At 35.2% G+C, this 20,281-nt stretch overlaps 2 protein-coding genes across 2 annotated transcripts; both read right to left on the minus strand.

Moving 5' to 3' along the window:
- Nucleotides 1-1,503: 1,503 nt before the first annotated feature.
- Nucleotides 1,504-6,267, minus strand: CH1 (Pheophorbide a oxygenase family protein with Rieske 2Fe-2S domain-containing protein). Its single transcript, XM_078314368.1, has 9 exons — nucleotides 5,951-6,267; nucleotides 5,299-5,550; nucleotides 5,043-5,147; nucleotides 4,355-4,651; nucleotides 3,877-4,024; nucleotides 3,181-3,365; nucleotides 2,942-3,054; nucleotides 2,365-2,659; nucleotides 1,504-2,043 (listed from the first exon to the last, which is right to left on the minus strand). Exons 1-9 carry the CDS (start codon nucleotides 6,023-6,025, stop codon nucleotides 1,855-1,857), a joined length of 1,659 nt encoding a protein of 552 aa, XP_078170494.1. The 5' UTR covers nucleotides 6,026-6,267; the 3' UTR covers nucleotides 1,504-1,854.
- A 2,910-nt stretch (nucleotides 6,268-9,177) lies between these two features.
- SAG18 (senescence associated gene 18) lies at nucleotides 9,178-12,869 on the minus strand. Its single transcript, XM_078314369.1, has 7 exons — nucleotides 12,603-12,869; nucleotides 12,015-12,114; nucleotides 11,384-11,504; nucleotides 10,935-11,056; nucleotides 10,274-10,395; nucleotides 9,741-9,900; nucleotides 9,178-9,453 (listed from the first exon to the last, which is right to left on the minus strand). The coding sequence occupies exons 1-7, from the start codon at nucleotides 12,730-12,732 to the stop codon at nucleotides 9,327-9,329; spliced, it is 882 nt and encodes a 293-aa protein (XP_078170495.1). The 5' UTR covers nucleotides 12,733-12,869; the 3' UTR covers nucleotides 9,178-9,326.
- Between the last annotated feature and the right edge of the window lie 7,412 nt (nucleotides 12,870-20,281).

The raw sequence follows: 20,281 nt of genomic DNA on the forward strand, positions 1-20,281 counted from the left end.
CAAAAATTGCTGTAATTCTTATCATACTGTATAAGCGTCAGCTTAAGTTAGCATTTTTTTTTTTAAATCTTCCCAGAGGCTGCGAAGTTAGGTCTCAAAGCTTAAGTTAGCATGAACACGACATGCTCTCAGGTAACGAGAATGTCGACTTTTCGTTTCTCATGTCTGGAGACTAGGGTATATTGGCAGTATTATTTTGAGTTTATAGTATTGTTTTGAGTTCATACAATACAAACAATAAAGTCAAAATAATAAAATATATATACGACTCATGTGTTGCACGAAATCAAAGTAATGATGTCAATATTTTTATCTTGAAGCCTGAAGTGGACAAAGAAGAAATGGAAGAGAAGATCAAAGTAATGATGTCAATATTTTTATCTTGAAGCCTGAAGTGGACAAAGAAGAAATGGAAGAGAAGATCAAACTCATGATGTCAATATTTTTATCTTGAAGCCTTAAGTGGGCAAAGAAGAAATGGAAGAGAAGGGACAAAGAAAACTAATATTCAATAAAGCAACATTAATAAATGTTACTCTTTTTATCTGTTGTAATTTTTAGAACTTTTATATGTTGTTGTTTTCTAGATTTGAGGTCAGTGGAAGAAAACAAATTAAATAAGAGAAATGAAAGTATGAGAACGGATAACCTCGTTATTGTCAGGCTCTCTATTGACCAAGTCAAATCGGATTGACGAAGTATGGCAATGAGACACTGAGCTGTGGGCTAGGCTTCGTCAGAAAACGAAAGCTCTAGGCAGTGGGCCCACACTGTCAGAAGCTTGACGCATGGAGAGAGAGGAAAATGCGAGGAGGCTGGACAGCTGACTGTTTAGATAACGAAAAAAAATCTTTATCAATAAAAATCGTACCTGTAATCATTTTATCGGATACGGCAAGGCAAGGGTTGGATAAACGGATAAAAGGTTGCCATTGACACCCCTCAGCCACTGACAGATGGGAGCCATACATCAGTAATGGAGAGGATTCTCTGGAGACGAACGTAGGGATAATTCTGAATTCTGAAGTCTGTTTGAACATGGTCGCGCGAGGTCGTAAGAGAAGATAAAGAGAAATCTCGCCCTTGCCCAACTATCCATTTTTAATTGCTTTCGTTTAGCTGAATTATATAAGGTAAGTCGATTGTTATTGTCAATTACCCGGAGAATCTGAACAATTGGGTTTATCCTTCCTGCTGCCGTTTCATCGCCATTTTTATCCCTTTTTGTTTTTTCTTCAAAAATCAGTCGCACAATTATTCAATTTTCTCTGAATTACAATTAGTTCGTGACAGTTTTAATTACAAGTTTTATTTTCTCTGGCACCCATTCATATATGATAGCGTTAACGCTTTTATGAAAAGTTCCTTGCATTAGTGAAGCTGATATAGGACAGTAACTATATAAAAATTGGTATAATTTTTGTTCTTGTCATGCAACTTTGAAAGTATGAAGATTGAACAAGTGCGATTTGGAAAACAATAACAGAAAATACACCTGTTGGCTTGCTATAGACAGTTATTCGATTTATTGCCGTTAACTCAGGTATTTATTCCCTTAATGTACAAACAGAGAATAAGGAAAAAAATAATACCAAAAAAGAAAGAAACAAAAGATCAACTCAATAAGTTACTCTTTACACTCAGCATTCGACCCAAATTGGTGAACGCCTATATAGTACAAGCAATTGGTGGTTGCAACTTGATCCTGCTCTCCAATTAGCGTGTGCATGCAGCATCTCTAAGAAATATCCAATAACTTCTATGTAGAGTTTGTGCACTTTTGACACCAATGGCATTCACAAATAATAACCCAACCACAGGAAAAAGGAGAAATTCAAGAGAATGCTTTCAATGTTAAGACCACAAACCAGAGTTGATTTGTTTAGTGAAGGGGAAGCGATCAGCTCCCTTATCAACTGCATCTCTCCATAACCGATACCGTACCCCCAATTTGTCGTAGGATACTGGGAAATTCCACACATTTTCACCATTTATCATGCGTTCTTGCTGACCAAGTACTAACCGTAGATCCTCATTTAACACCTACAGTTTCCCCAGAAAGAACAAAAGAATATAGACCATATCAAAAAGTTTGTTTAGAAAAACAATTACCAGTTGTTACTAAAGTCATGGGGATTTTCATGATGTTCTTTTTAAAGTGTACCAGCAAATCTTTGAAACTATGGCTGTTTGAATATGCTTTTTGGGTATGGAAAATTTGTTGCTTAAAGTTCTTGAAAAAATATGTTAACAAAATTTCTAGATGTACAAAATTCCTCTCAGTTTAGTAGCACAAACTGATATTCAAGATTTTATAAGGCTACAAGGGAAGATATTCCAAAAAAAAGTTCCTGTTATTCTGACCTGCTCTGCAAAATATCTCCACAAGAGGTGCATCATAGGAACATACTTTAGCCAAGGTGCAAAATCCAAGGACATGCGGTACAGTAACCTTGTTTTTTGTCTAGACGAAGGCAAACAAACATGGAGTTGATGTAGATGTGTGGTACATTCCTTTGTGCTTTTCCCTTCCAATTTACCAGGTTTTGATATGCCAATTGTGGATAAAACCATACATGGAGGCCGAAACTCCATGTCTATTGGATATGGGTCCCAGTAGCCCTCCAGTCCTGATGCTGGTGTCAGAAATTTCACCAGGCTGTATTTAAAAAATAAAAAATAAAAAATGTTGGATACATGAATTGCTAAGGATGTAAACAAAACTTTTCGCTTTGTTCACTTTTTGGTGTTAACTTTTGTTCTTTTTCTTCAACTTATTTGATGTTTTTTATAGCATTTCGGATTGTTTATGTTTATTGAAGCTTAATTCTGGCACTTGGATAAGTCACACAAAGCTTAATTGCACAATGGAGGATAATGGAAGGAAATGGAGATTAAATTAAGGCCTAATAGAAAAAGAGAAGGAAAATGACAAACAAACCTTGGGACAGGCCAACCCTTGGCAAAGGTGGAAGTGTGAGTAAAGGGAGCATGTGCCAGATCTAACAAATTGTCCAATAGCAGTCCATGTTCAACTGGTAGCTCTATTACTATCTATTTCCCATGTCAAGAAAATGAAATAAAATCCATTATAAACTAATAAGTTTCTCTTTATCTCAAAAAGATATATACTGTTTGGTTTGAAGTTGGGAATTGCATGTCAGTAAATAATCAAGATACCTCGGCATGAATTTGAAAACCAGGAGGGGGCAAAAGGGAAGGGATGGTAGCCTTGGGAGGGTCTGTACCAGGCCAAACCCAAATCATCCCTTCTTGCTCAAAGCATGGTAATGCTTTTATCTTTACATTAAGTTTTTTTGTTGAAGGCATCTTCTCACATTTACCGTCGGTCGAATACTCCCATCCTGAAATTTTTATTTCAAATCCCATGAATTTACGAGTTGCAAGTGGCAAGGTACTATACTGAATTTGAAGAGGTCAAAGGTTCAAACATTAATCACACGTGCACTTCTTCTAAAGATGAGACTTCTGAGCCTTCTCCAATTAGTTAGTATAATTTAATGTCACTGCTGAATATACACCTTGCACATTTTATCGTTATGATCCGTAAACTATAATACCCTGTGCAAGTACTACATTATTGAACTGATATATTATATTTGCATTGTACCTATATAGCCCTGGCTATATATGCGGACTTCTCTTTTTTTGTGGGTTATCAAGTCTCCCTCTTGTAACAAATGTGACAAGGATTACAGTGCCAACCTTAATACCACTCATTGCCATCCAGTTTTTGTATGGGTTTAAGCTCAAATGTACCAAATGAAATCCCATATCCTGATAATACTTCAAAATATGGGTTATCATTGCACCTAATACAATTCAAATTGTATGGATACGAATAGTAGACTGTACCATGGTATGGGCATTGGATCCGACCCTCATTAATTGACCCGAGGTGAAGGGGACATGCTCTATGCGCACATGTATTTTGCACACAACCAGGTTGCCCGTCTTTACCCCTAAATATCACCCATGGCTGCTCAAAGCAATCTATTGGTATCTGAAAGTTATATAAAAAATTACTGATGAGATTCTTAATTTTGAAATATGCAGTCACCAGATTTTATCTCAGTTAGAAATTCAATTAAGCCTTCAAAATAAGGACACAGCACAATTAAGGTATCTTCAACTGCAAAATTGGCACATTAAAGTGTAAATACAGGTTAGACTCTAATGGAGAAAAGGGTCCCTAATTTTATCAGATAATCAGAATTAAGTACTCAAAGATTGAATGTTTGTATCTTCAAATCCAAGATTTGGCTCATCTAGCAAAGTGATTAAACAATTAAGTAATAGTAAAATGACAAACATAATCCATGAAAAAACTAACCATTGTGTCATCTTTAACGTCACTAGAGAAGGCAACTGGATACCAAAAGTTCTTCAAGCACGGGTTGTAGGGTTTGACAGGTCCTGATACATTTAAATTCCTCCTTTGAGATTTGGTTTGCAATTGACTAGAGTTACTGGATGAGGTTGTCGGGGAGTAAGTCTCAGATTCAGGTTCACTTGTGGGCCCGCTAGGTCTTTTGCTTTTTTGTTCTGGAAGTAATTTGTCATGCACCAATGCCTCCATGTATGCTAGCTTGTCTAGTGCAGTTCCAATCCTAGCTTCAGATAGATGCACCTGTTATAAAATTAGGTTTATACCAGAAACTCCAAATGACTTTGCAATAATTTCATTATCGTTAATTATTTTGCAACACTTTAGTGTTGCATTGCAAACTCGAGAGAATGCTAATCACAGCTTTATTTGTTCGAGTATTGAGAGTTTGAAAAACCTATTGAGGTCATTTGGTTTTAAAAAATTAAAATATTCGGGGCTTAACGTAATTGACGAATAGAGAGAAAAGGCAATAGTCCCAGCCAGTGAGTCCCCGTATAGGCCATAACTAATCATTCTTCTTACCGGCCAAATGTAACTGAAATGTTCCTCATTATCTATCTATCTATCTATCTATCTATCTATCTATATATATATTAATATGTTTATTCCGGCCTCTAAATTACCAGCATACCTGTTGATGAGCCTGTGCTAGTTCTTGTTGCAATTCAGCAAGCTCCTTTTTCATGGTACCTATGGACTTAAATTCACGTGCCAGAGGATTTAACACTTCTACCACCTGCATCAAAAAAACAAAGGTCTCCCGTATTAGACTTATTTGCAGACAGATTTGCAAACAGCAATACATGGGCTAGAGGTTATTTCCTTTCAGATATTCATTAGCAAATCTTTATGCAATGCTTGAAATTATAGGACAGGATTGTGCTAACCTGGTTATGAAGAAGCATGATCGTCAGTAAGTCCTGGCGGGCCCGCCAATCACAGTACTGTAAGTCAAGTCTTGCCACCTCTAGAGCCTGGTTGACATCTAAGATTTTCCCACTGACAACCGGGAGCTGCCTCGGGCCAGGATCCTCTACATCAAAAAGCGCACCCCACACACTGCTGTTACTTTTCCTCTCTAATCCACTCGCCTCTTCGCTGAAAACAGCGAGTACCTTGAAGCCATTCTTACCACCTACCTACAAAATGACAAAAATGCCCACAATGGATGTACCATTAAGAGGAGTTACCAGCTGAAAAAGAGGTACTGATAGTAGCGTGCTGTTTTAATTTTGTTCATCTTCTTTCTTTTGGTGGAAAATTTATATAAATTTGGAGGAATATATTTTTGCTGCACAAAAAAATCTACAGTGAAAATCCTAGTTTCTATTGATTTTTGTAATCAGCTATATCAATCTGAATTTTGGGTAAATTTTGGCTATAAACTGTCTAAATTTACAGCATTTTGCGATCACCTACATCAGAAATATTTGAAAAGCAAGTTGATCTTCTAATTTCAGTAGAATTAAAATGTACAAAACACGGGAAGTTCAAATTAAACTTTATAAAATTAGTAAAATTCAAAAACGAAAAAGGTACCCTTTTGGAGCAGAAGTTGTATGAAGGCCTGAATACTAAATTTGGAAAGAGAGACAAGGCTGCCACAGTGGTCATGGAGATTTAACTTGAGAGAGAGGAAATAAAATAGAGAAAATTAAATAAATCTCTTCAAACAAAATTTCGTTTATTTTTTTTCTTTTTTGCGCGAATTGTGTTGGCTATTGGTGGCGTAGCGATAAGAGGCGGGAGGGGCACGCGATCTGAAAGAGCCTCCCACGGGGTGCCACGTGGCGTTTTAGTGAGTGCCTCGTTGCTGACTTGGTGCTTCCAGGGCCATTTGTTTCCGGTATTAGTCTATTTGTTTGCACCGGCTTGAAGTTTACGCAGATATACGCAGATGTATGTAGATCAGATGTGTGGTCTCTCTGGAATTTGCATCCTCTGAGAAATCTCAAACTTTGAGTGTTTTTATGAAAACTCTTAACCGTTCAAATACGTTGTGCACGAATCTCAATGAAAAAAATAATAGTGGTCCCTTGGTATCTCCGAATAAACACCGTACACGTCGGTCCCGCAAAAGTTGAGATATCTCAGACGTTACGCACTCTGTCTCTCTCTGGAACGGACAAGCAGCTGGGTAAGGAGAAAGGGAATGGTGAGCTGGGATAAGGTTTGGATTTTGTTCGTCTTATTTGAATTTTTCTTCGAGTCACCAACAAGGCAACAACACACGCATGGATCCGTAATCGGCAACTTTTTGGTTTTTGTTTTTATTTTTTAGTTAAGATCTTTGTTTTAATTACAACAAGAGATAAGTATCAATTTTAACGTATGATAATATTAAAAGTTTTCTCACTGAATTTTGTTGAATGTGATATGTGATTGATATTGACCTTTTATTTTTATTTTTTATGATACAACAAATCAACAATACAAGTTAATTAAACACCACAAATACACAATAAAACACCTGTCCTCTTCTCCTCTGACTCAAATATAATATCTAAAGTTCTTTATTTTCACTATTGATTAAAAAAATAAGAAAGAAATTTCGTGTATTGCAATATTATAGTTCGGAATAATTTATATTTTTCTATGTAATTAAAAATAAGAAGGATAACAAAGTGTTCAATTATTTTACTTAGATGACTAAAATTATTTTAGTCATTTTATTTATTGAATATGAATTGAGATTTAATAAATGAATCATTATTTTGTATCTACTTTATGATATAATTTTTTTTTGTTAAAATGTACAATTCAAGTTAGTGAAGGTTGAATAAAATTTTAGTTAAGTCGTTGACATAATTTGTATTAATTGCATGATTCACCAATATACATTTCTTCAAAGTTAGAAAGTTAAGATTAACAAAATCAATTAAGTGCAACTAATGACATAGAAGTAAAATATTCCTTTTAATTGTCTTGTCGATATCAACTCAACTCGACTATAATAAAATTTGGAGAAATAAGTACATAATACCGAAATTTTTATTTTTATCATTTAAAATAAAGTTAAATCAAATAACTACGATTTCTGAAAAATTATATTTTTTTATGATATGGCCGCAATTTGAGACTGCGAACGAAATGCTTTTGATTTTGAGCGGCTTTGATCAAAATTTGGTTTTCAGTAATTTTGATTTGGCCAAAAAAAATTTGGGGGTCACAAAAATGAAAGCAACGGCTTTGGTTAAGGGGAAAAAAAAAGTATTTTGTCTGTAGTTTTAAATTGCGAAAACTCAATTTATGTCCGCAGTTTGAAACTGTAGTCGTATTAAAAATAAAATTATGATCAAATCGTAATTATTTAGTTTCGGACATAATATGCATTGATCTCAAGTAGAATATCAGTACAAGTAATTGAAACCTATTTGGCGACGTATATCAATTTCTTTTGAGGGATCAGAGATTCCACACTCGCGCAGTCTGTGTAAATTACGCGGTCACAAATCACGGATGTCTTATTCGTACCGGAAAGAGATATTGGTTGAGATTTTTTTTCTCCGCCCCTTTACTTACGTGGAAATATCAGAGGCTCACAGCCACCAGTCAATAGTTTGGTTTAAAATATAATTAATTAAACTTTTTCATTTGGATCATTGTATTTGTATATAGTCTATCCTAATAATCAAAGACCTAGCAACATCTTAAGAGATATATTTGTAAGAATGGAGAGCCATTAATATATAAATTGTTTAAACTGTCGTAATCATATAAAAATAATTTTTAAATCTTATAAGTGAAAGAGTATGTAATTAATACTTTATGCATGTATCATATAAGTAAAAAATGATGAAATGTTTTGCAAGTTTTACTGTTCATCAATGACATAAAATTTATGATGATACATATTTAATGGTATTTAATAAAATGTCAAATAATATATAAAATTAAGTTCGATGCCGAATTCAAAGCTGATATAGCTAAAGTTATAAAAACAAACGTGAAGAAAACGAATAAACTATATATCATTAAAGGTAACATCTTGCTTTACGTATTTAAACCGTCTAATTTTCAACTAACAGATCAGATTACGTTAATTGAATTTGTGGACAGCTAGCATCAATCAATTCGATCTCAGCGTGCACATCGCACCATTTCCAACGGTTAATTAGAAAAGAATACTAGTGTAATTTTGGTTGATAATGTCTACGCATGATTTCTGTTACTCTATTTTAGCAAAATTATTTAACAAGTTAATATATCAGCGGGGAAAATGCTGCACCACCACTAAAGAAAAAAAAAAAAAAAATCAAATTTGATACGAGTATTGCTAGTTCGGAATGCATAGTAAGAACCAATGACCGTGAAAAAATTGTTCTAAAAGCAACAAGTTAAAATCAAAGAAAAACATTATTTACCAAAATGGTATAACAACTTCCAGTATTTGCAAGATAAATGTGATCGAAATGTATATCATATGAAAGGGTGGTTGCCGCATAAAGATAATTATAAAGACAGGAAATAGAATCAACTGCTAAGGTGATCCTGATTTTTTTTTTTCCTTTTCATTTTTCTTTCAAGTAGTAGGCAATTACCATTTACCAGCAGTGAATCAGTGATCTGATTTTCACAGAAAAAAATATTCTTCCTTATTTGGAAAGTATATGGTTAAGAAAACAATATACAATACGAGAAAATAATAGTCATTTAAATAATTTACATTTTTTTTCGGAAGGAGACCATAAGTGTATATGTTCCATTGCATTGGTTTGTTTTCATGATTTCTATCTCAAAGAAGCTAACTAAATTGGATGGAGAAATGAGAAAATAGAAGGCAGAGGATCTTATTGCTAACAATAATTACAAAAGAAAAGAAAAGAGCCACTATGATAATTTACTAGGCTATCTATCTTTTTTTTCTTTTTTTTATTAAAATCGAGTACACAAAAAGGCTGCATGAAACTATGAATTACTCGTTTGTAGTTGAAACAGCTGAGTATTCAACATCTAAACTAGTCTCTGTTGAATTTGACTTGGAACTCCTCCGTTCTTTCACTTCTACCAAACGAACTTTCCATATAGTCAACAAACTCCTCCTGTGAAATTACAAAAAAAAGAAAGTTAAGTGCATAAAGTCATACCCCAACCCCACTATTTTCTTAATATCACAGTTTCAAAATTCAGCATTGTCAACTCTTTGTAGAAGGGTTCAAAGCATCAAAACCAGCACTTTCTGTACATACTGACAACATACCAACTCAAACATACTAAGATTGTGGTCAGTGGGAAAATACAGTATAGTATCTTTAGTTACTACAGGTTTACAGCTCAATACAGACCTGTTCTTACGATCAGAATAAACTACAGATGAAGAGAGATGTACCGGTCAAGCTCTATGGTCCTTTTAGCAAGCATTAGGGTTAGATAAACAGGCACCATGGCTGCAAAGAGATGCTTGAGGGTATGCCCACTGGCAATCTGGTAGGTCAACTTGTATATCGGCTTATCCGTCGCCTCCGTTACCTTAGCCAGGAGATAGAACCCTAGAATTCATACTATGTAATTGAGTTATTTTGGCGAGATTCCTCTTTAAAACATATGCTTATGCAAATGTCAAATAAATTACCCAGAACCGTACAAGCATGCAAATATCACATATATCACACGAGTCCTCTTAAATGGTCCAAAAACTCAGCCTTAGCCAAATTAAGCTAAATTAACCCTAAATTTGTACAGCTACTCTCTTTGGTCAACTACAACTGATTCTCAAATTGCCTCAATTATCTCTCAGTTGTACAATTAATATTCAGCTTAGACCTCAGGAAGCTTGTTTATTTACACTCAAATTAAGACTCGGTCAGGTATATTTCAATACATTAACCAAATCCTTGTACCAGAAGAGTATTTGTAACAAACCTGCTGCCCAAAGCCAATAACTCGAATGGGTATACATAGGAGGAATAATAATGGCCATGACTGGAATAACTATGCAAGGAACAAACTGCACTGCTGCATATGGCCTCAAATCATCAAAGTATCTACACAAACATAAACAGCTAATGTGATTAAAAAGTACACTTTAAAAAATCACTAGAACATAGATTGGCAAGCACAATAAAAAATAGGTATGAAAATCTTTCCTGTCTGTCCCTACAAAAGCTCTATAGTATGTTCATTTATATTAAAAGTATCAGCTACACCCTTGCTCTATATCTGTGTGAAATCAAATTAGTCTTATTGGCTTCAAGAGGAACTTCCATAATAATCTATACGGCCTCACCCCCAACCCCATCCCCATATCGTACCTTTTCAATGCATATCCAAGTTACTATGGACTTTTACAGGGTAAAAAGTGATCATGCAGTAAACAGTACTTTTACAGGGTAGACCTGACATTTGAGGTTTTGACCCAGGTAGATATGAAGTTTTCATAGCTCTTAAGACAAGTGTATAGACCAGAAGGTTAAGGGGTGAGAGAACGAGAAAATGACAAAGTTGAATGATTCAAAATAAAATAAAGCCAAACAAATTCATTAAGTTAAATCAAAAGGAAAGAAAGAATAAAATAAAAACTTACCTCCAATACATGATACTCAAAACACCAGCCAAGACAAGAGGCAATAGGGAAATGGTGCCCTTTTTCTCATCAACCCTCTCAATTATAAAAATTGCCACTATTGATGTGAAGGCCACGGTCATCTGTTCCAACAAATGCAACAATAAAAACTCACTATTTCAATCAACCATTTCCAACTAAAAACATTTTCTACCAGAAAAGAGAAAAGTTTGATTTAAAACTAGCTAGCACTGCTCATTTAATATTCACAACTCATACTTAACCTAATTTTGCCTCAGCTAAACCACCAAAACTCATAACTACCCAACTTTTGCCTCAATTAAACCACCACAATGCATACTATGTCTCCATTGATACCTACCTGTATGCAATTACAATTAACCTAATTTAACCTCAAAAATTCTCCGAGCAATATTGATACAAAGAAGGGTTGGCTTTAGAGAACTTACAGGTAGACGGTCCCACACAAGTGTGGCATCATTGGGGTTGAGATGGTAATAGGAGGACCCAACACCAACAGCTATGACACCCAAATAGAATAGTGTCCATCCCCATAATTCTCCTTGTAAGCTATTCAATTTAGAAATTAATAAGAGAAAAGCAAAGAAACAAGATCTATTCATTTTCAGAAAAGAAAAAGAAATGTAGTACTTTGCTTGCTTATATCCAGTAAATCAAGACAGCTGACTGATAGATTGGTGAATAAACAGAAGTTACATGCAAGTTTTACATGGTGTTATGGGATCATCTCATTTGCCATTAACATTCATGACTTGCAAATTGGCAAAAATCAGATAAAACCAATCAGTGCAAGTACTGATGCCACTCTGGTAACACATATCCTAAACCCTGTTAGATAGCTAAAACAACTTTCCATACTCATCCAAGGTAACATTGAATACAAACAATATAGTTCCACTAAAAGCTCTTAACAGCTGAAATTTCATCATACCATCCCAAAGCTGAATTGTTGCTAGATAGAAGCTTGGTACATTAAGCTTTCTTACTAATACAAATGTTATAACCTTGAAAAAAAGAAGCTTGGTACAATAATCTTGATCCTTATGCAGTAAATATTACCTTAGGTGAAAATAGTTCTTCCAGTAACAAAGGACAATACCAATAATGCCAATAAAGAAGAAGGGTATGTTTGATATCACATTTAAGGTGTTAGGAATTCCTGTGAGAAAGCAAAGAAGCCATGAGGAAGCATTCAAAAAGACAAAGCACAAAAAAAAAAAAAAAAAAAAAAAAATGTAGAGCTCTATGCAAACTCCTCACCCCCAAATGCAAAAAAAGAGAAGTAAGAAAAAGGACAGATTGCTAAATAAAGTTGCCAGCCAGGGTTGGGCCAGGCAGATCAGTGCATATTTTCAGTATAGACTGTCTGTACAGTTTTCCTATTTGCAATATTTTTGTTGGAACCCATCTAAAATAGATATTTCAACTTTAAAAAAAAATGATAAATTAAACTCAATAATTCAGATTTAATCAATATTAGGGAAAATAAGAAAGTTTTTAATTGAGAATGGGGAAATACGAAATTTAGAATGTTTCAATGGGGATGCCAACAATTATTCCTCTATATAAAAACTGAAGTCACTTCTCAATATTGTGATAGAACGCAAGAAGACATAAATTTGATGGAAAATGGAATAAAAATTTCACCAAACAGGAGTTTCCGCTGGTCTGCGAAATCGTGATATTCTTCCGATTGAGGGATTTTGGGTGTGACCACCATTAACACCCCGAATATAACCACCGCCGCTCCCCACGCAATCCATCTACTTTTCTCCATTGTCACGAGCTTTGTCGAATCGACTCAAATCTAATCTCTCTCTCTCTCTTTCTCTTTCTCAGGGTAAACTACGAAGCGCATCGGTCATGCAGAAACTGGGAATATTTCCAAAATAAAAAGAAGTAATAAGAAGGGAAATTGCAGCCTTGCAGACAGGTGTCCAATTCCGAACTGAAAAGACTGGGGGCTAAATTCAGTTCACTTGAGGTACTTCAAACGGTGAGTTTCAATCCGGTATGTTCGTTACATATTAGTACGTACTCAAAGGCCGTGCATTACCGGCTTATGCCGGATTGGCCATCGGACGGTCATAATTCAAAATAAAACGGTGAGGTACTGCAGAGATCCGATTCGGGGATATTAGGGGCGTTGAAAGTTGGAAATTTGGGGCTTCGGCAACCCAAAACAAAAAGAAAAGCAAAAGTGCGATGATCGAATGTGATACATATCCTCTGAGTTAACGCACTGTTTGAGTTAATATTTTCGGCCGTGTGATCAGAATTCGAGCCAATCTAGCCCACGCCCGTGCCTTTAATATTTATTAGTGCGGATTTAAATCGGACGGTCCAGATCTTAAATCAAAATTTGAGATAACTCGAAGGATACGAATTCGTTCCTCAGGTCTGCCGAATAAGATTCAACGCTTCAGATCCCGACTTAAAATAAATAAAAGATCAGACCATTCATTCTACCAAAGGAGAGTATTAGATTTAACAGCGAGGCATATAGAAAAGGCTTAACGGGTCTGTATAGGTTATGGGATCTCTTATTAAGTTAGTTAGAGCTGCTGATTGTAACTAGAGCAAAGGTTTATATATAGACTATAGGTTGTAATTGAGAGAGGTTAATAAAATTACAATTTTCACAACTCTAGTCTCTGGAATATTAATTCTTATATGGTCTCAGACAGGTTTCTTCCTTCTCTCTCGCTATTCTCTTGATTTCTCGAGTTTTTTTTTTTTAATCTTAGGATCTAATATCACTTCTATATTCTATTTAAGAATTATGTCTACTAGTGAACATCATTATTACTGACTAAACCCTTTAATTTCAATATTCCGCCTAATTGAGAGGCAATTCAATTTGATCATCATTAAAATTTCAACATATTTTTATCTAGAAGAACAAAAATGATCAAATTATGAATTTAATTTCAATATTCAAAATATTAAAATACTTTAATTCCAATATTTTGCCTAATTAAGAGGCTAATTTGTTTGATCATTATTTAAATTACAATATTCTCTTGCTTAGAAGACTAAAATGATCAAAACAAATTCTAAATTGATATTTAGAAATAAATATATTAATTTCAATAATATCTTGACTAAAAAGAGTCAAGTTTACATATTTTGCACTTTCTAAATTATAATATTCAATTTTGGTGCAAATATGCGTGCTTTAATTACAATATTTCATTTTTCATATGATTTTAGGCCTTAATTTACAATTTTATCAAATTAAGGGGGGAGTGCATGAATTGAGGGGGAGCCCTCTCTTCATTTGAGTATAATTATGTAATAGCCCATTTTGACCATTTTCAAAAGAGGGAGAGATATTACAAGTTCATACTATATTGATATTTTATAACATCACACATACAAACACAAGAAAAAGAAAAAAAAAATTCAAAAAATTCCGAATTTTGTTGGAATAACCAATTAATGTACTCACTTGATATATATATTTTGCAAATCATCAAAAATGGAAGATTGTTGGATTGGATCATAATCTACTTGTCTCTTTGACTAGATTTGCAAAACATATATTAATTGAATTTTACAATTTTCTTGTCTTGAGATATTGTGCAGGTTCATGACTATAGAGAATATGATATATGCATCAAGGATGAATGAATAACTTCAATACTTATCCAGGATGTAGTCAAGAGGCACTGGACAACAGAATCATCACCTCAAGGTTAGGAATCAATATCTGTAAAATTGATAAAATAAGCTTAAGATTGACTTAAGTAAGGCCTACTGTTGTAACGGTCCAGTGACTGTTGTAACGGTCCAGTGACCGTTGTAACGGTCCAGTGACCGTTGCAACGGTCAATTAATTCGTCGCACAACAGATAAAATAATCCCGTAATGGTAAAAAGCGGTTGGCACCCTCAAAACTCCAATGGTTGACTGTGATGAGACTATTACGCCGGTCCATCTACCGTTAGGGTAAATGGCATCCAAACCCGCCGTAACTTGGTAGACCGTTATAACGGTCCATGAACCATCATAACGGTCTTAGACCAAAGTACTTCATTCTGATCGGCTCTCTATAAATAAAAGTAATTTTGGGATTTGGATTATCACTTTTAGCCGCCATTAACTTCAATACACGAATTTCTCAGATCTAGAAAAAGCCGTTGTAACTTGTGCACTTGAACTTCAATATTCTATTCAATCTCAAGATTATTCAACCAATACACACACTCTTAGAGTGATCATGCGAGATCAATCCTTTACACTTATTCCTTGAGCCTTTGTTGCTCACCCTTTGAGTCTTTGTTACTCGCTTTGTTATCTTGAGCCTTTAGTGCTTCTTGAGCCATTTGCGTGCTCGGACCATGTGACTTCCCAGAAGATTGTAAGGGCTCACCGGCTTCACCTTGTACTAATTTCTCATTGGGTAAAGAAAGACGCACCATCACAAAGGTCGCGGTCCCCGGAGATGTAGGTGTTAGTGCCGAACTCCGTAAACAACTCTCATGTCGAGTGTCTCTAAACTCTACTATTTACTTTATCATTTATTAGTTTAAATTAAAATTATTCTAGTTTCCGCTATGAATAACTTATAGACACGCTAGATAATTTAACTTAGAATAAAAATTATAAAAATGCAATATTCAGCCCCTCTAAATTTCTTTGGGACCAACAATATGTTGGTACTGGATTTTAGTACTTAGTTGTGGCAATTGTTTTCTGTATTTCTTTTCTTTTCTGGATTTTAGTACCATTAATATCAAGCGACATGGACTCACCAAGTTTCGTGAGAAATTTTTGGAGCCGGAATTTCTCCACAAATCGCCTCAAACAAATTTGTTTCTTGTTGCTAGATGTTATCCGATAAGAGAATTTGAGAATTCTTCAATTCTATTTCTCATTTTAAAGGGGATTTGAGGTTTCGATCAGAGAGAGAGATCAATAGGTAATTAAAAGTAGAGGTGGTGTATGAAGAAGAAAAATTAAAAGCACTGGACATGTCCATTTATAATTAGAGGGGCATAATGGTCAGTTTAGTTTTAAAAACAGTTAAATAAAAAGAAAAATAAATAAAGGGGATATGAGAAAGAACTTGAAATTTTCATGGAGATATTGAATATTATGGTATTTTGATGGAAAAATTGGTTATTGCAAAAGTTTAAATAAGTACATTAGAAATTTTTCCGATTATTAATAGAGATTGATTGAAATATTTACTAACCTTAAAAAATTGGGAACCTTAATTATTTTATGAAAGTATTGACCGAGTCAACTTAACTAATACCTAAAATTACCTTAACTTTCTAACACAATGTTAACACGATACAATTATTAATTTTCAAATCTAATATTTACAGTTTTAATTAGGATGAAATATCAATCTTGACACAATCAAGCGTGAACTAGGCTGTGGTGTTAATTTTAATTAATGATTATATATGGTTTGAACTCCGAAGTGTCAATTAAAATACGCAAGCATTTATATCAAGCTCAATAATCAAATCAAGCAATTAAGGACAGATCTTGCAAGCAAGGAAAAAATCATATTGATATGTTGCTTTTTAAAAAAATAAATAAATAGTGGCTGTAAAGACTTACTAATAATTTCATTGATAAAAAAAAGTATTACAACGAGTAAAATGACCTTAATGTCTAAATCAACTCTTTTATTCTCACGAAATTATCTAAAAAACACTCTCTATGCTAATTTACTACATTCTTAATTATTCTATTACCTAAAAAAAAATACTCATCCACATCTCTTTTTACAACCAGATCCGCTCTTTTCGTCTGCCGCCGCGCTCCGACGATCGGATTTGCTCACCGTTGTGCTCTAATTGAGATGAGAAAGATACTTTATACTTCGAACTCTGACGATACCACGCTCTTGGCACCGGTCCCTCCTCTCTCTCATTCTCGTCTCCACTCGAAAAGGAAAAATTGAGAGAGAGGAGGGAGATGTTGTGTTGGAATTGAGACTTAAAAGAGATGAGAGAGACGGATTAAGGAGTGGAGATGGAGAGAGTAGAAGGTGGCTGTTTTAGGGTTTGAGGTCGGCAAACAAATTGCACTCCGCTTTTTTTTTTTTCTCATATGTTGTATTTTTCTATATGAAACTGACACGAACGAACAAGCTTATTTAATCCCAATAAATATTATTAAAGCGGGGTGTTGAATTTGCGGAAAAATAATGGAGACAATGAAACAGCTAGAAAGTGAATTGTGAAATTGTGTTGTATATTCTTGTTGTTGTTTTTTACAGAAAGCTTTTATAAGCTACGATGTACAAAGAGCTGTTGGAATAGTAACGATAACTTTTCTAAACAGCAATAAAGGTTGAGTAACTTTATATACACTTTAGTTACTCCCTTTAATGCCTATACTAGCCTATGATGAACAAACAACCTTAATGGTATAATCTGAGGCTATTATTAGTTCCTAATCCTACTTAGTTCTCAACACTCTCCCTCAAGTTAGGCATGTAGATATCAATCAATCCTAACTTGCCTATATTTTCTTCAAATAATTTCGAATCTAAACCCTTTGTGAATACATCCGCTAATTGATCTCCGCTTCTTACAAAAGGTGTTTCAATTTCTTTTGCTTGAATTTTTTCTCTAATAAAATGACAATCAACTTCGATGTGTTTAGTTCTCTCGTGAAATACTGGATTGGATGCTATATGTCGTGCCGATTGATTGTCGCAAAACATTTGCATTGGTGCATTAATTTTAATTCCCAAATCCGAAAGGAGTTGCTTGATCCATGTCAACTCACTTGTGGTGGACGCCTGATACCTCGCATATTTAGCCTATATTTGACTTGATTTCGTACCAAATTCACGTTCTAAATTGTCAAAATCATGTGCATTTCATTGATATATCCTTAGAATTTGGTACTGCTGAGAGTTTGTTTGTTTTCTGCAGGATTGGAGCAAAATACACGAAGAAACGACATTTTTGGACTCCCTGGTACGACCCTTACCAGGCTTGGTACGGCCTGGCCGTACCACCTTGGTACGGCCTTTACCAGACTTGGTACGGCCTACCCTTACCAGGCTTGGTACGGCCCTTACCAGACTTGGTACGGCCCTTACCAGACTTGGTACGGCCCTTACCAGATTTGGTACGGCCCTTACCAGACTTAGCCGATCCAGCCTCTTTCCCATCTTGTACGGCCTGGCCGTACCACCTTGGTACGGGCCGTACATAGATGCCGCCTGACAGAATTCAAATCTTGGCAGAGGCTATTTAAAGCGAGGGATCTCTCCATTTTCGAGGATTCCACTTCATTCCAGATTGAGAGCTCAGTGAAAGAGAGAAAGAGAGCAAAGGAGCAAGAAGAGAAGATCAAGGAAGAGGAAGAGGCGAGAATCGACGGATCTACACCTTCTCCATTCCCGATCTTCAATCTAGTTCTTTCATGACTTTCTCTATCTCTTTTCTTGTATATCTGGACAGATCCATGACTTGTGAGTAGTAGACTTTTGTTTCTAGGGTTTGTAGATGGATTTTCTTGATTTGTGTTGCTTTTCTTGATTTAGATCTTGTATGAACTCTTGTGATTGATTTGATTGTGAATTTGCTTGTCTTGATTGCTTTGTGTTTCTGTGATTGCATGTGGTGTGCCTATAGTGGTAGATCAACCCTAACAAGGTCATGTGACCATTGCCTTCTCTCAACCAAACCAATCCCTTTAGGTAGACTTGATCGAATTGAAGCCGAAAGGTTGAATTCTCCTCTAATCGACAGATTAGAGGTTACCTTAGATCTCCAATCAATCAACTAGAGGATCTGGACCAAAACACGAGAGTTGAGGTTTAGAAACCCTAGAAGGTGAAGAATTGAATCCAAAACTTAGATCTTGAACCAACAAACGAGAGTTGAGGTTTAGGAACCTTAGGTATGGTCAATTGAACCTTTATCAAGAGTTTAATACGAGGTACCAGCAAGAAATGCATCAACTCGAACTTGTAAGCTCTGTTTTGGTAAACCAGTACGGCCCTTACAAGAGTGGTGCGGCCTACCCGTACCAAGCCCCATACGGCTTGGTCATACCAGGTTGGTGCGGCCTGGCCGTACCAACTTGGTAAGGCCCGTACCACTAGAGGCAAATCAGAGATGAAGTCTGAAACCCTTGAAACACCTTTTATCCCAAATCAAAACACAGTTTATACCTTTTCTTGCACATTTACTATTCTATATCATTGTGTGATTGCTTGAGTTGATTCCTTAGGAAAATTAAACACCAAAACCCCTTTTTCTCACTTCTAGTCTTTAGTCGAGATAAGTAAATATCTAGATAAAGGAACCGTCCCTGTGGATCGATACCCGATTATACTCCTCGATAGGGTTGTACACTTGCAACCCTAATCGGAAGGTGTAACCGCGGTTTTAAAAGGTACGCCCCCAAGCGTACCGAAACTTGCGTTGCGCTTTTACGCCGATCAACGCCATGGCACGATATTCTGCTTCGGCGCTTGATCGTACCACAACGTTTTGTTTCTTGCTTTTCCATGTGACTAAGTTTTCGCCTACAAATGTGCAAAAACCGGTTGTCGTTTTTCGATCGAAGCTCCCGGCCCAATCTGCATCGGAATAGCCACACACATTGTTAGAATTATTATTTCTCATGCAAACTCCTTTTCCCGGTATTCTTTTTAGATATTTTAAAATCCTATCAATTACTTCCAAATGAGGTGTTCTTGGTGCGTGCATAAATTTACTAATTTGGTTTACCGAAAAAGAAATATCTGGACGAGTTACTGTTAGGTATATTAATTTTCCTACAAGTCTTTGGAATTGATTCACATCTTCTAAAGGTTCACCATCTTCAATATTTAATTTGTACCTATCATCTATTGGTGTGGAGGCCGGTTTGCAACCTAGCTTACTGGTTTCTTTCAATAAATCCAATATATATTTTCTTTGAGAGATAAATAATCTTTTTTTTGAATAAGCTATTTCTATTCCTAAAAAATATTTCAAATAACCTAAATCCTTAATGTCAAATTGTTTCCTCAATTGAAATTTTATTTTTTTAATTTCTTCTTGGTTATTTCCGGTGATTATAAGATCATTTACATAAACTAATACAATAGTAGTGTCGGTTCTTATTTTTTTAACAAATAATGAATGATCGGCATTACTAATTTTAAAATTGCAAGAAATTAAATAAGAGCTTAGTTTGTCATACCATGCTCTTGGAGATTGCTTTAATCCATAAATTAACTTCTTCAATTTGCAAACTAAAGCATGATCATTTTCTTTCTCATGACCGGGTGGTAAATTCATATACACCTCTTCTTCAAGTGTTCCTTGAAGAAAGACATTTTTTACGTCCATTTG

Source organism: Carex rostrata, chromosome 13, assembly GCF_964058835.1.
Source record: "Carex rostrata chromosome 13, lpCarRost1.2, whole genome shotgun sequence".
NCBI lineage: Eukaryota > Viridiplantae > Streptophyta > Magnoliopsida > Poales > Cyperaceae > Carex > Carex rostrata.

Bases quoted from the DNA above. Each gene is read 5' to 3' on its own strand.
- CH1 (XM_078314368.1), bottom strand. From the start codon at position 6,025: ATGACCACTGTGGCAGCCTTGTCTCTCTTTCCAAATTTAGTATTCAGG. The intron at 4,025-4,354 runs GTTAGTTTTTTC...TATAACTTTCAG, and splicing joins ACGTTAAAGATGACACAATG to ATACCAATAGATTGCTTTGA. The intron at 2,044-2,364 runs GTCAGAATAACA...GGGAAACTGTAG, and splicing joins GGAGATATTTTGCAGAGCAG to GTGTTAAATGAGGATCTACG.
- SAG18 (XM_078314369.1), bottom strand. From the start codon at position 12,732: ATGGAGAAAAGTAGATGGATTGCGTGGGGAGCGGCGGTGGTTATATTC. The intron at 9,901-10,273 runs GTTTGTTACAAA...TATGAATTCTAG, and splicing joins TTATTGGCTTTGGGCAGCAG to GGTTCTATCTCCTGGCTAAG. The intron at 9,454-9,740 runs GTACATCTCTCT...GTAATTTCACAG, and splicing joins AGGACCATAGAGCTTGACCG to GAGGAGTTTGTTGACTATAT.